Source organism: Silene latifolia, chromosome X (genome assembly GCF_048544455.1).
Source record: "Silene latifolia isolate original U9 population chromosome X, ASM4854445v1, whole genome shotgun sequence".
NCBI lineage: Eukaryota > Viridiplantae > Streptophyta > Magnoliopsida > Caryophyllales > Caryophyllaceae > Silene > Silene latifolia.
This window is the reverse complement of record NC_133537.1, coordinates 210,783,416-210,797,477: the sequence shown is the minus strand read 5'-3', so window position 1 is coordinate 210,797,477 and position 14,062 is coordinate 210,783,416. Positions and strand designations below refer to the sequence as shown.

At 38.0% G+C, this 14,062-nt stretch overlaps 3 protein-coding genes across 3 annotated transcripts; all 3 read right to left on the bottom strand.

Moving 5' to 3' along the window:
• Positions 1–121: 121 nt before the first annotated feature.
• LOC141623783 (pectate lyase-like) lies at positions 122–5,853 on the bottom strand. Its single transcript, XM_074439934.1, has 4 exons — positions 5,553–5,853; positions 3,910–4,570; positions 3,385–3,627; positions 122–621 (listed from the first exon to the last, which is right to left on the bottom strand). The coding sequence occupies exons 1-4, from the start codon at positions 5,777–5,779 to the stop codon at positions 406–408; spliced, it is 1,347 nt and encodes a 448-aa protein (XP_074296035.1). The 5' UTR covers positions 5,780–5,853; the 3' UTR covers positions 122–405.
• Positions 5,854–7,828: 1,975 nt separating this feature from the next.
• Positions 7,829–8,653, bottom strand: LOC141619182 (uncharacterized). The gene is made up of 2 exons (XM_074436203.1): positions 8,363–8,653; positions 7,829–8,146 (listed from the first exon to the last, which is right to left on the bottom strand). Exons 1-2 carry the CDS (start codon positions 8,651–8,653, stop codon positions 7,829–7,831), a joined length of 609 nt encoding a protein of 202 aa, XP_074292304.1.
• A 591-nt stretch (positions 8,654–9,244) lies between these two features.
• On the bottom strand, positions 9,245–9,961 carry LOC141619181 (uncharacterized). The gene has a single exon (XM_074436202.1). The coding sequence runs from the start codon at positions 9,959–9,961 to the stop codon at positions 9,245–9,247; it is 717 nt and encodes a 238-aa protein (XP_074292303.1).
• Positions 9,962–14,062: the final 4,101 nt, after the last annotated feature.

The following is a 14,062-nucleotide window of genomic DNA, read 5'->3' as shown; positions in this document are numbered from 1 at the left end:
ATTGATGCCCTCTGCTTCAGTAACGTAACACCTTCAGTTCATATCCAGTATGCACAAGTATTTAAAAACTTTTTAAAAAATACTACTCATATCTTATTGTTTTCTTATTTGTCTTAGATGTGCAAATGAAAGAGAGCAGAAATATTGATATGTCTAATCTTCTTAATAATCCTAGTAAAATACAAAATGGATGTATTTTCGAATAGGAGGGAGTACGGGTTTTTCTGTGGTGATACATCAGTGACTGAGATGCAATCTGAGTAGATTAACAGGTTGCATAATATACTTAAATGCTTCGGCAACTTGCTTTTTGTGAATTATAATGCGTAAACAGAAGTGAACGGCAAAATGATACAACGTTGTTTAATCCGTTCTTTCTGATGACCCGAAAGGGAAAAAAATCATTTAGCAAGGTAAGTTGGGTATGCATTTCAAGGGTCCTGCAAAGCGGGTCATCCTCCCTGTAAATCTACCAGGTGTGCTTTTCACCATCTTATCTGCAAATTGTGTAGTTTGAAGACTACCCGACTGTTTAAATGTTGCTCCATTTAGCAATACGTCGTCCTTCGATGTCCATACCCCGCTATCCCATGGTGATTCCGGTCTCATCCTGTGGGTAACCTGCGAAAGTTACCAGGTTAAAACTATATAACCTTCAATTTTGGTGAGACCGTCTCACATGTAGTCATGTAAGACCAACCAAAATACTTGTTTACTCATAGACTAGTTTTAATCCCGTGCAAAAAAATGCACGGATTGATTTTTAGATTATGACATGCGAAACGTACATATAATTTATATTATATGTTTTTGATAATCAATCAATTAAATGTGGAGGAGTAAAAATAGGGCTACGAAATATATAAATTTCAAAGTCATATATAACAAAATATTACAGTCAAAGTTATTCCGACCTCGTGTTTTATTTGACGTATATCGGGAAATTTCTCCATTTAAATAGAGCGAAATAAAGAAAAGATATTAATAGCCACTTGTATTCAACATAAAGGGGAATGAAAATACACATAAAAAATAAAAAACTTTATGATAAAATGTATCCATTCATAAAATGTTACCTATCAAATAATGGTCATATCTTCTCATAGAAATGGTCGTATTTGGGTTAGTCACAATTTATGTCGAAAAGAACCCGCTCAATTTGTCTACTACTTACTAAACCCATCTCAGTGATAGGAAATAAAGACCAGCGAGAATTATGGGGCTGAAATCCGAATTCTAAATAAAATAAATATGTCCATGATCGTTCACTTAAGTTAACCCTTTAGCTATCCAAGAAGATATACTCCCCTAACAATTTTTTATTTCTAAACCTAGTTACTCCTCCATCTCCCAGCCTCCAACATCTTACTCCATCCCTAACTAAAAAACCAATCCCTGACCTCAGTCCCTCATATCCAAAACCTTACTTATCCGTCTCCCTCAAAATCCCCATTCCCTTATTCATCTACAGAATCTCTCATTGTCTTCTGTTGCTCCAACTTTATTTATATCTTCACTTTTATTATTTGATCCTCATTAACTGAACTATTTGAAGGAGAAAATTAATTTAGAGCCATGTATGTGATTTGTGATTACTTTTCTTTTTATTTTATCTCATTTAACTATATTATATTTAAATGTTTTATCTTTTTCGTTCTTTTAAAAAAATTCAAATTGATTTTAGAAATCCAACATTTTAATTTAATTTCACTTTTGTAGAAAAACTTGTAAAATAATAATTTTAATAATGGAAATATTTAAATATACTCAATTTAAATGATTGCACGTTTCTTAAAGAAAATTTATCTAATAAATCCAATAATCCATTAAGTTGTAATAGTATAATGCTCAAATTTTTCATTTTTTGATTTGTAGTGAATTTCATAGATCTAATGATTTTTTAATTTTTAAATATTTTTAATTATGTTCATTTAGTAATTTTACAGATCTAATTTTCTTTTTACTATGTTCAAAATATTAATTTGATTTTGCAAATTAATATTTTATTATATTCATAATATTAATTTTTTTAAAAATAAATTACGAAAGTGTGATTTTTTATATTTTATTTGATCAGGTATCCAAGAGGGCAAATTTTTTGAAGATGTAATTTATTATTTAATTTTGTTTATTATTTATTAATTTGTATTTTATTTGTTTATCTTGTTATTTAGCACTTAATAAGTATGTCACATTTCCCTTTTTTTAATCATGTACTATGTTTTAGTATATGATTTGATGTAAATTAAAATTAAAATATTTTAATATAAGAAGATTGAAATTTGAAAAGTGGGATGAGAAAGAGTAATTAAATAACCCAAAGTGAACGTGGGTTTCTATCAAATGAAAAGGTTTTTCTTCCCTAAAAATTAGGAAAATGTTTTAACTTTTATACTAGGGATATTATTATAGAGAAAAAGGAACATACATCGGATGTACTACATTCAACTTTTTTGTTTTTTAAGCATATATGTATTTTTTTTGAGCTTATTACCCCAAACTTTATTTATTTTTAAGCATATGTGTATTTTTTTTGAGCATAATAAAGTTTATAAGTTAGATTTTAATATTTTTTCCGTTAAAACTCAAATTTAACTAAACTTATATGTAATGTTTTTTAGTTTTATTGTACTCCCTCCATACCATACAAATGGTAACGTGGTAAATATTGGATTTTTAAGAAAGGAGGGTAAAAGAAGGGGTAAAGAGAGAAGAAAATAGGTGGGGTATGTAATTGTGGGTTTAATTGTGAGTTAGGAGATGGGGTATGTAGTGACATTTTATGTAAATATCAAATGGGTATAAGGATAATTTGGTAATGTTGTGGGTCAAATAAGGAATGTTACCATTGGTGTGGTACGACAGTATTAGGTAAGTGTTACCATTGGTCTGATACGGAGGGAGTAATTTTTTAGAGCTTAATGTTTAACTGAATAAGCTCAGAAACTTCATATTGAAACTCAGAAACTTTAAAACAAAACTCAAAAACTTTATTATAATACTCAGAAACTATAGAATTGGAGGTAGTACATTAGATGTATAATCCTCTTACTAATTATTATACTCCCTCCATTCAACTCCATACTACACATTTGCTTTATCACGTTTGCCAACGCGTGTTTTACGCGGTAAATAGCTTTAGTTACGTATTTGCAAAAATTATAAAAGTTAGATATTTTTAATGTACTCGTAAAGACGAATTATTGAACATATTTTCAATCACGTATTAAGAGAAAATCGAATTTGAAGGCTCAATTGTTAATAATGTACAAAATAAAAATGTATAGTGTAAAGTTGAATGCTGGGAGTATTTTAAAAGTCAAGTCTCACATGTGAGACCGTGTCATATAAGTTGCGCAATGCACACGGACACACGGTACATACCTCCTTAGCAAAGTCATTGTACGGTGCGATAAATCGGTTGCCCTCGCTGATAATGGTAGGATTCTGGCTGCCACCAATGGCGTACATTTCCCAGTGAGTGTAGTCATTGTTAACAACGTGGAAGAATCCCCATCTACACCTTGGCATCCTTTGTACCATACCCTTCCCAAAGTGAGTATATGCTATTGTTATTTGCATTTTTCTGTCCATGAAGTCGGTATCTCTTGCCCCAAACAAAAAAGCCTGTAAAAAAAAAAAAAAAAAATTAGTCCCTCAACTTTAGTTGGATTTTGAATGTGGTAGCCATCCATTATTTTCAGACGTGGAAACTTGGGTAAGACCGTCTCGTATAACACTTACATTTGTTGGTATGGGGGTGTAGAGTCGGAGATTTATCGCTTGAATAAGAATATAGGTGGACTATTTGTTTGTGAAAATGTCAGCAGATTTTTTTTTTCTTCGAAATTAACCAGTGGGATCACAAGTTCAAAAAAAAAAAAAAAAATTGTGAAGGAATCATGTTACCTTGTCATGGTTGGTCATATGGCAATTAGAGATGGTGATGGCAGTTGAGCCTTGGATAGCATCAATAAGACCATCAGCGCTCTTAGATAAGGAGCAATGGTCGATCCAAATATGGTGCGACCCGAAAATTGATATGGCATCACCATCACTCCTGGTCCGAAACCCGAAATGGTTAGCTGAATCCCTAATTAAGCCTCCGTTACCTGGGACTATATTTCTAAACTTGAGACCATGGATGATCACATTCTCAACAAACTGAAGCGTAAATCCAGCACCACCTTCTATGACCACGTTTGAACCCCTACCATCAATTGTCTTGTTGCTACTAATTATGAGCTCTTGGTTGAGCCTTATGGTCATGTGGGCTGAAAATATGATCCATAGTGGCCCATCACGAGTAACTGCATGGCGTAAGGTTCCAGGTTTAGGGTTTACCATGTCGTTGTCTGAAGAGTCGGTTACTACGTACCTTGGACCGAGGATTCCCCCGGTTGTCCCAGTCCCAAACCCGAGGGCACATTTGGCTAACTTCTTTCGGTTGTTTGCCCAATTGGGATTGCATCGCCAGCATTCGTCAATGGGGTTTGTGTATAGGCAGCTTCGTCTGTATTTCCTAGCCAAAACCCTCCTTGTATTGTTCAATCCAATATTTTGTAGGAGTCTGGCCATGAGAGACACGCAAATATGTTAGACGCAGCATGATACGGTTTTTCTAACGTTAATAATACCTTATCTCCTATTTAGTTTCCACCTATAATTAACTACTTGTAATTAGTTTAGGAAACTTTTACAAAGTTACCTTATTTACGTTTTATTTTCTCTCACATCCTTTCCATAATTATTTTATTTCTATTTGATAATGATTTTACATCCCAATATTCATAATTAGCACCGTAGCCAGAAACCATAAGAGTCAGGGACGACGCCAGCTAGTTGTACATCGGCCACCAATCTGCTCCAACACGCACCCTTCCTCCGATAAGCAGACGTGACGATTCGGAATTGGATATGGAAATTGTATTCGACTACTCGTTTAGTGTAGATCAAGAAATCATCTGGTATCACTTAGATTATTTATTCGTCATTTCACAAATCACAACCTACACCAACGAACAATTGTTTTCCGGGAAATTTAGGGCACCGAAACTGACATAAAACCATTTGGAAAAGGCAGTGTGTTCAATATCCGCCGCCTAAAGTTAGCCATATTTGCACACTCATATCAAAACTAAGAAGATGGAACCAAAAAAAATCAAAACTAAGAAGATGAGGATGAACAATTTTAGTTTAATGGTGAATGAAGAATCATTTACGTATAAGAGGAGAAATATAATTGGAATATGAAAATATAATTGGTACATGTTAGAAAATCCGTTGATAAAAATATGAAAGGTAGATGATTGGTGATGGGAAAAGATGGAATAAGTTAACTATGTAAAATATTTAAAAGTTTCCTAAACTAATTACAAAGTAGTTAATTATAGGTGGAAACTAGATAGATAAGGTATTATTAACGTGTGCCCTTAAGACACGCGTTAGAAAAACCGAATAAATAATACTTGTAATAAAAAGGGAAGGTGGTTCTAAAATGTCGGAAGTGTTTTTTCGTCACAAGCAAGAACAACGGTTAGATTAAAGCTCACTTTGTAGCCCGAAGATTGATGTGGTTTGTGACATTAAAAGGGTGAGGGTGATAGGCAGCTTCATTGCGTATGGCAGCTTCTTTTGCTCTCATTTGCCAATATGTATGTGTGTCCGTGTCCGTGTCCGTGTCCGTGTCCGTGTCCGATTCCCATGTCTTGTTTTCTGCTAACGCTGATATGAATAATACCAAGGAACACAAGAGAAGAAAGAAAGCTTTCTTCTCCATGTATTCTTTTTATTGAGTTGAATTAACCACCAAATTGTTGGTAATTTGACGGAATTATTATGGCAAATTCTCCTAGTCTTAAAATTAAGTTAATAAAGCTTCATTTATTTTGAAAATGCAAATTAAATGACTCAAAAATAGATAAGACAACAGGTTGGCAATTTGGGATATGTACCAAAAATTGATCGGTGGGAACCTTGCTAGCTAAACATTACAATTGTATTTGAAGGTGAATTAATAGGATGGCAAAATAATAGTTCTTTAGCTAAATTTAACTAAAAAAAAGGCATATATTTATTTCGCAAACAAATAAAAATTTAAAACAACCATCTAAATAAAATTATACTTACCAAAAAATAACATGAAAATGTGAAATTAACGAATTTTTCTTTCATGAACCCTTTAAACAAATTTATCTAGTTATATTTTACTAAGAAATTCGCATTGTTGCATAAGTAGATGTTAACTTGAGTACCGTAAGTAAAGAAACCAAGATTTTACTTTTGGAATTAAAAACGAATCAACTTTTGTTTTGAGAGGCACAACAGCGATAAAAACAAATTTTTGTCCGAAAAATATAAGGTTAATGGAAAAATCAATAATATACCAAGTAAGTTTTTATTTTTATTACTACCTGAGAGTGGAGGATTAGCCCAAGTTAATCCCCCCAATATTTTTTTTGAAGGTAATCCCAATAAGAAATTACATTACATTAAAATCATCGCTTGTAATCAAGTGTTCGATACATTGCGGAATTGAAATATGCGAAAAGCGACGCGATGAGCCAATATGACACGTGTGCAAGCTAGCTCATGCGCTACTCAATTAACCTTCCTACTAACATGAGACCAAGAGTCCGAAAGTAAATTGTTACAGCTAGCACGAATGTCGTCAATAATAAAAAAGAAGTCGCTTCTCCCCGTTGTCCGTCCTTGAAGTGCTTCTACTAGCTCCTTGCAATCACTCTCTACCATCACCTCCAATTGTCCCCGACGAATCGCCTCCTGGATACCTATCAAAGCCGCCACTGCTTCCGCCACTGCTTCCGCCATTCGAGGTGTCATAACTCCTCTCCTTCTCTCCGCCATTCCCCACAACACCTTCCCATCTCTTCCTCGACAAATCACCCCAAACCCTACACCTTGCCCCTCTTTCACCCCTGCATGGATGCTAATGACCACATCACAGTTTCGTTGTCTTCGCATCCTTGAATTTCCACCATAGTCGCCCTCACCCCTATTTTGAGCACCTCCCTCTCTCACTCCCCTACTTCCTCTAACCACCTCCTCTTCAGCTTTCATCTCCCTCAAAATTCCCTTCACACGCTGCACCACCCTCTCGCACCACCATCTCACAACAAACCTTTGCACCTTCGAAGATCAACTTATTACGCGCCTCCCATATTGCCCAACATCCTACCATGAAACAATCCATTTCCCCACTGTCGAAATCCTCCCACACATCCTCCACCCACTCCCTCACCCTTTCATAGCCCATCACCAACCTCACCTCCACTCCCAACCCATCCCATACCCCTTCTACCCACCCACAACCCATGGCGAAATGAAGACAAGTCTCCATTCCACCGTAGCAGACAGGGCAGCCCCCATCAATAGATCGAACTCGGCCAGATAAATTACTTCGCGTAGCCAGCGCATCGTTGCTAAATTGCCAAAAGAAGGTTTTAATTCTCGGCCACACCCTTGCATTCCAAATACGGTTCCATAGCCTCTTCTCCTTTACTCTTTCCGACTGTCCAACCTCCTCTCCATAGTCCCCTACAAGCGACTTATATGCTGATCTTACCGAGTACAAACCATCCTTCTCAAGGTCCCAACACCATATGTCTTCGGTTTTATTCATCGGAATACGCATTTGGAAAATTCTATCTTGTTCGAAAGGAAGAAATAAGCAACGTACCTTCTGCGTGTTCCAAATCCTCCCATCCGTATTAAACAGCCCTGCCACCACCATACGCTGATGAGTTGACCGTCTTGGTGAGATAATCCTCCTTGATTGTGTGCCAGCCATCCAAGGGTCATTCCAAACTTAAGTGCTCAATCCATTACTTACTCTCCGTCGTATCCCTAGATTTAAGACTTCCTTTGCTTCCCAAAACCCGGACCAGGTATAACTCGGGTTATTGCCTAAACTCGCTTTCATATAAGAGCCATTCAGAAAGTATTTACCTCTTATAACCCGAGACATAAGACTGTCACGATTTACAAGAAGTCGCCACGCCTGTTTGCCTAGGAGTGCTATATTAAAATCGTGAAAATCACGAAAGCCAAGACCGCCAATACTCATTGGTTTACATAAACGCTTCAAAGCTATCCAAGGGATTTTCCGCTTTCCATTATCCGCACCCTACCAAAACCGAGAGACTATAGAGCGTAATTCATCGCAGAAATTCTCCGGAAATTTGAAGACACTCATAGCATACGTAGGGATTGATTGGGCGACTGCCTTTATCAATACTTCCCTACCGGCCTTCGAGAACAATTTCCCTTTCCATTCCTGCAATTTCTTACTTAATTTGTCCCTCACCACCTTTGCTATTACCCCCTTCGAGTGCCCAATTACCGTAGGAAGTCCCATGTATTTATCATGCTCATCAACCGCTTCCACCCCTAGACACCCAGCCACACTTCTCTTTCGTCCTTCACTAGTCCCTTTGCTAAAGATCACTGAGGTCTTGTGATAATTAACTTGTTGACCTGAGGCCTTCTCATAGCAAGTTAGAGCATTCTTAACCTGTCTCGCTTCCGCCTCCGCAGCTCGCATAAAGAATATACTATCGTCAGCAAAAAGAAGATGTACCACCATGGGTGCATTATTAGAAACCCGGATCCCTCTAATAGCCCCAAGCTCCATAGACCGTCTCATAAAACCCGATAAAACCTCCGCGCAAAGTATAAACAAGCAAGGTGAGAGTGGATCTCCTTGGCGAATCCCCCTACTTGGCCGAAACTCCGCCGACGGTTGCCCATTCACCATCACGGAAAAAGAAACAGAAGATACACATGTCATTACTCAGTCAATCCACACCCTTTCAAAGCCCATTCGAACAAGGACCCGCTCAAGAAAGATCCATCCGACACGATTGTAAGCCTTTGCTATATCTAACTTAAGGGCCATGTGACCCATATCGCTTCTTTCATTTTTGATATGATGGAACAACTCAAAAGCAGCGATAATATAATCTGTTATTAATCTCCCCGGTGTGAAGGCTGACTGATTTTCCAAGACAATATCACCCAAAAAGCTCTTTAATCGGTTAGCTAATACTTTTGATACTAACTTATAAATAACGCTGCAAAGGCTAATTGGCCAGAAATCCACAATTTTATCAGGCGCTTTTTTCTTATGAATAAGGACAATGCGTGTTTTATTAAACCCATCCGGGAAAGGGGCACCACGGAGGATATTTAAGACCGTTTTAATCACCGAAGGACCCACAATATGTCAATAAGTTTGATAGAATAGAACATTCATACCATCGAGTCCCGGCGGTTTAAGCGGATGCATTTGATTTAAAGCATTGATGACTTCCTCCTCACGGTAATCTTCGCAAAGAAAATCATTCATTTCACTTGTCAGTCTCCCTTCGACCACATCTAAGGTTTCTTCAAAATCCGTAGGAGAACTCGATGTAAACAACCCGTCAAAATATCCCTTAGCCACCGATGCCACAACCTCTGTACCAACATAGTTTCGCCCCTCATCATCCACCAATCGAGCAATAAAATTCTTTTTCTTCCTCTGAGATGGTTTCCTATGAAAATATTTAGTGTTCTGATCTCCGTCACGCAGCCATAGAGCTCTAGAGCGCTGCCTCCAAAAAGTTTCTTCTTGCTTCAATAAATTAGCTATTTCCTTTACCACCTTTTTCCTCTCTCGAACAGCCCATCTAGACCGACAACCCTCATTTAGCTTCCTTAATTTATTGCGTTTGTTTTGCAGGTCTCGAAGCACTTTGCCTATGCTTATCTCTTTCCATTCTTGAAGCGCCTTTGAGCATTGCGCTAGGTTTTCAATTATGCCCCCTGAATCCTGTTCCCACGCCATTCGAATAGCCTCTTCACACCCGTCTTCGCGTAACCAAATCTGGTCAAACCTAAAAAGCTTCTTTCTGCCTCCTGTGGACACGGGCCACGGAGGCGCTTGGAACAAGTGTCGCATTTGTGGAGTTGCCACCAATTTTATGGGAAATTGGAACCGTTCGAATACCTCGTGTCATGTCAAGACACAAAGTAGTGACATGAACACTAAGAACTCGTTACCCTTAGCATTTTATGTCTAGAATGACTCTCGTGGATGCCAATGAACACGGATGTTCACAGAGATCTGGAGTAAGGGGTGAGGGTACGTATTAGAAAGTCCTTTTACTAAACACTTAATCCCGCCCGCCTCGATAGCGGCCTCTACTAATGATTGGGGAAATCGTTCGTACTTGATATGTCGTCGATTATATGCATGCAATGCAACATCCAACGTTTTAATCCAAGCATGTGAATTAAACTAAGTCGGTGAACAACTAATTAGCACCTATTAATGTCGAATTGGGAATTAGAATTAGTTACATGTGAATACAAGCACAAAAATTATACAATAAATGATAAATAAATAGCAATAAATAAAATAGCAATAATTAAAATTACAATGAATTATAATGGATTAATTGATTTACGTCAAAAATACACTCAAGACGGAAATTTGAAGAAAAGAAAAGGGGTAAAAATTAAAGTAACAAAAATAAGACAGATTAAGGGTGATATTACGATTAATAGTCAATTAATTACGTAATTAAAGGTTAGGTCAAAGCGAGAACGGAAGTTCAGGGACAGAACTCACCTCAGAACAGGCGCAGCATTGCTGCGTCCCTTGGAAGAGGCGCAGATATCACAGCGTCTGTTCCTGGGTTGAGTTCTGGCTGTGAAGTCAGAACCGCGGGTTCGTTAATGTTTATTAGTGTGTTTAATGGTTGATTATCTATTTTTGACTCAAGTGAAAGTGATTTAATATTTTAATTACATATGAAGCCGTCATAAAAGCAATGAACACGAATTAAAACGGATCAAAACGAGTTAAGAGCGAATTATAAACGGATTAAAACGAATTAGGTTTATTTACGAAGACGGAAACGAACTTGAAAGGATTTGATAAACTGGAAATAAGCAACAGAAATATATACAAAGATGAATTCCAGAAACTTGATATGAACAAATCGAGCTTCCCAAAATCCGGATTTGATTTAATGACGAAAACCCGCATATATTGATTATAAGGGATCTAAGTTGTAAATAAAACAAAACAATTTGAAAGATATACATTAAAATTTACTTTATATACAAAGAAAAGAAAGAAAATAAGAAAACAAAACAAAAGGAACGAAACAACAGGAAAAATCGAGGAAGAAGAAGAAGAGCAGAAGCAGCGGCAGCCTCTGGAAGAGGCGCAGCAGATGCTGCGACCCTTCGAAGAGGCACAACAGCTGCTGCGTTTCTTCTCGACGTCTGGTTGCTGCTGATCCGTAAAAACAGTTTGATAAATGGGTTTTTAGAAGTCGGTTTTGAATATATTTTTGACGTAAATCTTACAATAATGAGTACAAAAATAAAATACAATAAAAAAGATGGGATTTACACCCTCAGACTTACATGTTTGAAGAAACGAGATTAACTAAGTTAACGTTTTAGTGATTGCTCGACTCGAATGTATGTAGAAAGTGCCCTTGTTAGAGGATTTAGATTAATTTGATTGATGTGTAGTGGTCAAATTAGTCGGTCATGCAACGTGACTGGAACTCAGAATGATCTGAGCTTACGTGGTCGATTGATCAAGCACGTAGGCATCGAAAGCTTAGAGCACGGTCTTAGAATGCAAAGGGAGAAGAGAAGGGCGGACACTCGCGTGAAAAATATGTGGAACGAAGGTCCCTATTTATACTAAAAAATGTGAAGAGTTTAGGAATGACTAAAACTTTGGAAACAAATCACGGAAAAATCTGAAAACAGGCAGAAACGAGCTGGGGAAGAGGCGCAGCAGCTGCTGCGATCCTTCCAAGAGGCGCTGCATCTGCTGCGTCATTTCCCAGATGTTTCCTCCTTCGGAAGAAAGATTTCCGCGTTTCTTTTATGGAATTGCGGTGGATCTCTACTTCCTTATTCTTTAAAATAAGATTTACGGGATATATTTTACCAAAAGATATAAAATTAACTTATGGAATAAATATCCGGAATATTCTAGGACATTTCGAATCGGCATTTTTAAACGGTTTCTTAGAAAATGAAGCGGTTTTTGACCCGGACTCCAAATGAACTCTAATTACTGTCAAAACGACCGTATAGGCACGTAGATGATGACCAAGGGGTCGACACAAGTATTTGAGCTATCACTTGGCGATAAACTTATGGATTGTCATAAATCGTTCCGCGTACCAAATATGCGGCCCAATCATCACCGGGTGGTTGGCGGAAGGTGTAGAAATGAGGTATCTACAGAGCCCCCACTTTGACTGAGGCTTGGACAAGGCGAAAGTCAAAGTATAGCCATCAGGTCAATCGAAGATTACAACCTGACTACTATGGCGACGCGAGGCGGCTCAAGGGGTCTGAGCCAAGGACCTGTCGTCGAGAACATTTTAGAGTCTGTCGACTATCGGGGAGGGTCGTTTAAAGTCCATTAGACTAGGTAAGTAAGCTCGCCAGCCATAAGAAGAAACCATACCTGAGACTTCTTTCTCGAGATGTTTCCCGAGTTGCGTAGGAGCTAAGGGTAAGACCTAAAAGATATGTAAGGATTGTGCTAGGGTGTGGGGCCCTAAAGGAAAACATCGATGAGAAGGCGGCCTAAGGGTCACCAAGGTTCGGGGTGTATGAACCCTGAGAAAAGGCGATCCTAAAGGAGTACGATCCTATAGGTAGTGGTTAGGTGTGTGAACCTGTTCAGTTTGGGAACCTAAGAGAAGGTGGGTATGAGAACAAATAAAATTGAGGGCAGCAGGATGTTGGTAGAAACTGTTGTGGGAATCTGCTTGCGTCGGTCTCAAGCGAACTCTCGTCGGGAAATGTGTTGATGATTCCGTCTGGATTGAATCATTTCTGGGATTCTGCTTGTGTCTCCTTCCAAACAAACTGCATCTCGCGAGAAGTGCAATCGGCTTTCATGAACTCTCGATGGATAATAAAGTATCGATAAAGGCGTGTTTTAAAACACCGTCAAAGAAAATGAAGAGGCTTGACTGATAGGGGCGCGTCCTAAGCACCGCTGGAAATCCGCTCATTGTTGCAAGCGAAATCCTGATAAAGATCCTTGCTGGGAGATAAATCAATCATGACAGTTTTGCAGTCTGTCTAGAGAAAATACGGGTCCGGACGAAAATAGAGCACCCAACAGACCAAATACAAGATATAAGGCGTAAGAGAAGAGGCGCACAAAATTTGGGCCCACAAATAACGAACTTATAACGAACTTTCAAAAATCGAGCTGGGCAGATGCTGGGGAACAGGCGCGGCAAGAGCTGCGGCTCTTGGAAAGGACGCAGTAGGTGCTGCGTCTTTTCCTGGGCTTGTCCCTGTCTGAGTAAAGACACGATAAACCGTGTTTATCATTTCATAATTTCAAAACATAATTCTTTCAAAACTCTCTCAAATTCCAACCAATTTCCGTCAAAATTTGATCAATCCATCCCATTAATAATAACTAATCGAGGTATGCATCACATTCTCGCTTTTAATTCTCGTTTTTTGATCAATTTAGAGCCGAAAAATTAAGGTTTCCCCACCCTTTTATGTCGAAAATTTGGGGGTTTTGCCCTTAATGGATTTGTTTGATAAAATTGATATTAGAAATGGATAATTGGCAATGTTAGGAACATAACCATGTATTCTTTTTCAATTTTCGTCAAGTATTGAGCATTTGAGTGAAATTGAGACGGTTTCTCAACTGTTTCAAAAATTGCTTCGAAAATGCCTTTTGGATTGTCCATTTTTTATGAAATTTGTTTTTTTGGAACCCTTGTGTAACGGGGAAACTTCCTATCATGTTGGATTTTTTATTTGTGACGACTTTTTCAGGACACATTTCTAGGACATAATCGCTATTATAGCGAAATGCTGCCGAAATTTCGACTCAAACACGCAACTAGGCTTGGACTTAGACTTGACTTGACTTGACCCAATATTCCACACGAGTGGTCGGGTGTCAAAAGAAATGGCCAAAGATGGCTGAAAAAGGCCACTTTTAGGGCTTGAAAATGCTTGAAACAAACTCATCGAGGCT

Bases quoted from the DNA above. Each gene is read 5' to 3' on its own strand.
- LOC141619181 (XM_074436202.1), bottom strand. From the start codon at position 9,961: ATGCGACACTTGTTCCAAGCGCCTCCGTGGCCCGTGTCCACAGGAGGC.
- LOC141619182 (XM_074436203.1), bottom strand. From the start codon at position 8,653: ATGGAGCTTGGGGCTATTAGAGGGATCCGGGTTTCTAATAATGCACCC. The intron at 8,147-8,362 runs GTAATTGGGCAC...CGGTTTTGGTAG, and splicing joins AATACATGGGACTTCCTACG to GGTGCGGATAATGGAAAGCG.
- LOC141623783 (XM_074439934.1), bottom strand. From the start codon at position 5,779: ATGGAGAAGAAAGCTTTCTTTCTTCTCTTGTGTTCCTTGGTATTATTC. The intron at 4,571-5,552 runs GTGAGCTTTAAT...TCTCATGGCCAG, and splicing joins ATCAATCTTCGGGCTACAAA to ACTCCTACAAAATATTGGAT. The intron at 622-3,384 runs GTATGTACCGTG...TAACTTTCGCAG, and splicing joins ACAATGACTTTGCTAAGGAG to GTTACCCACAGGATGAGACC.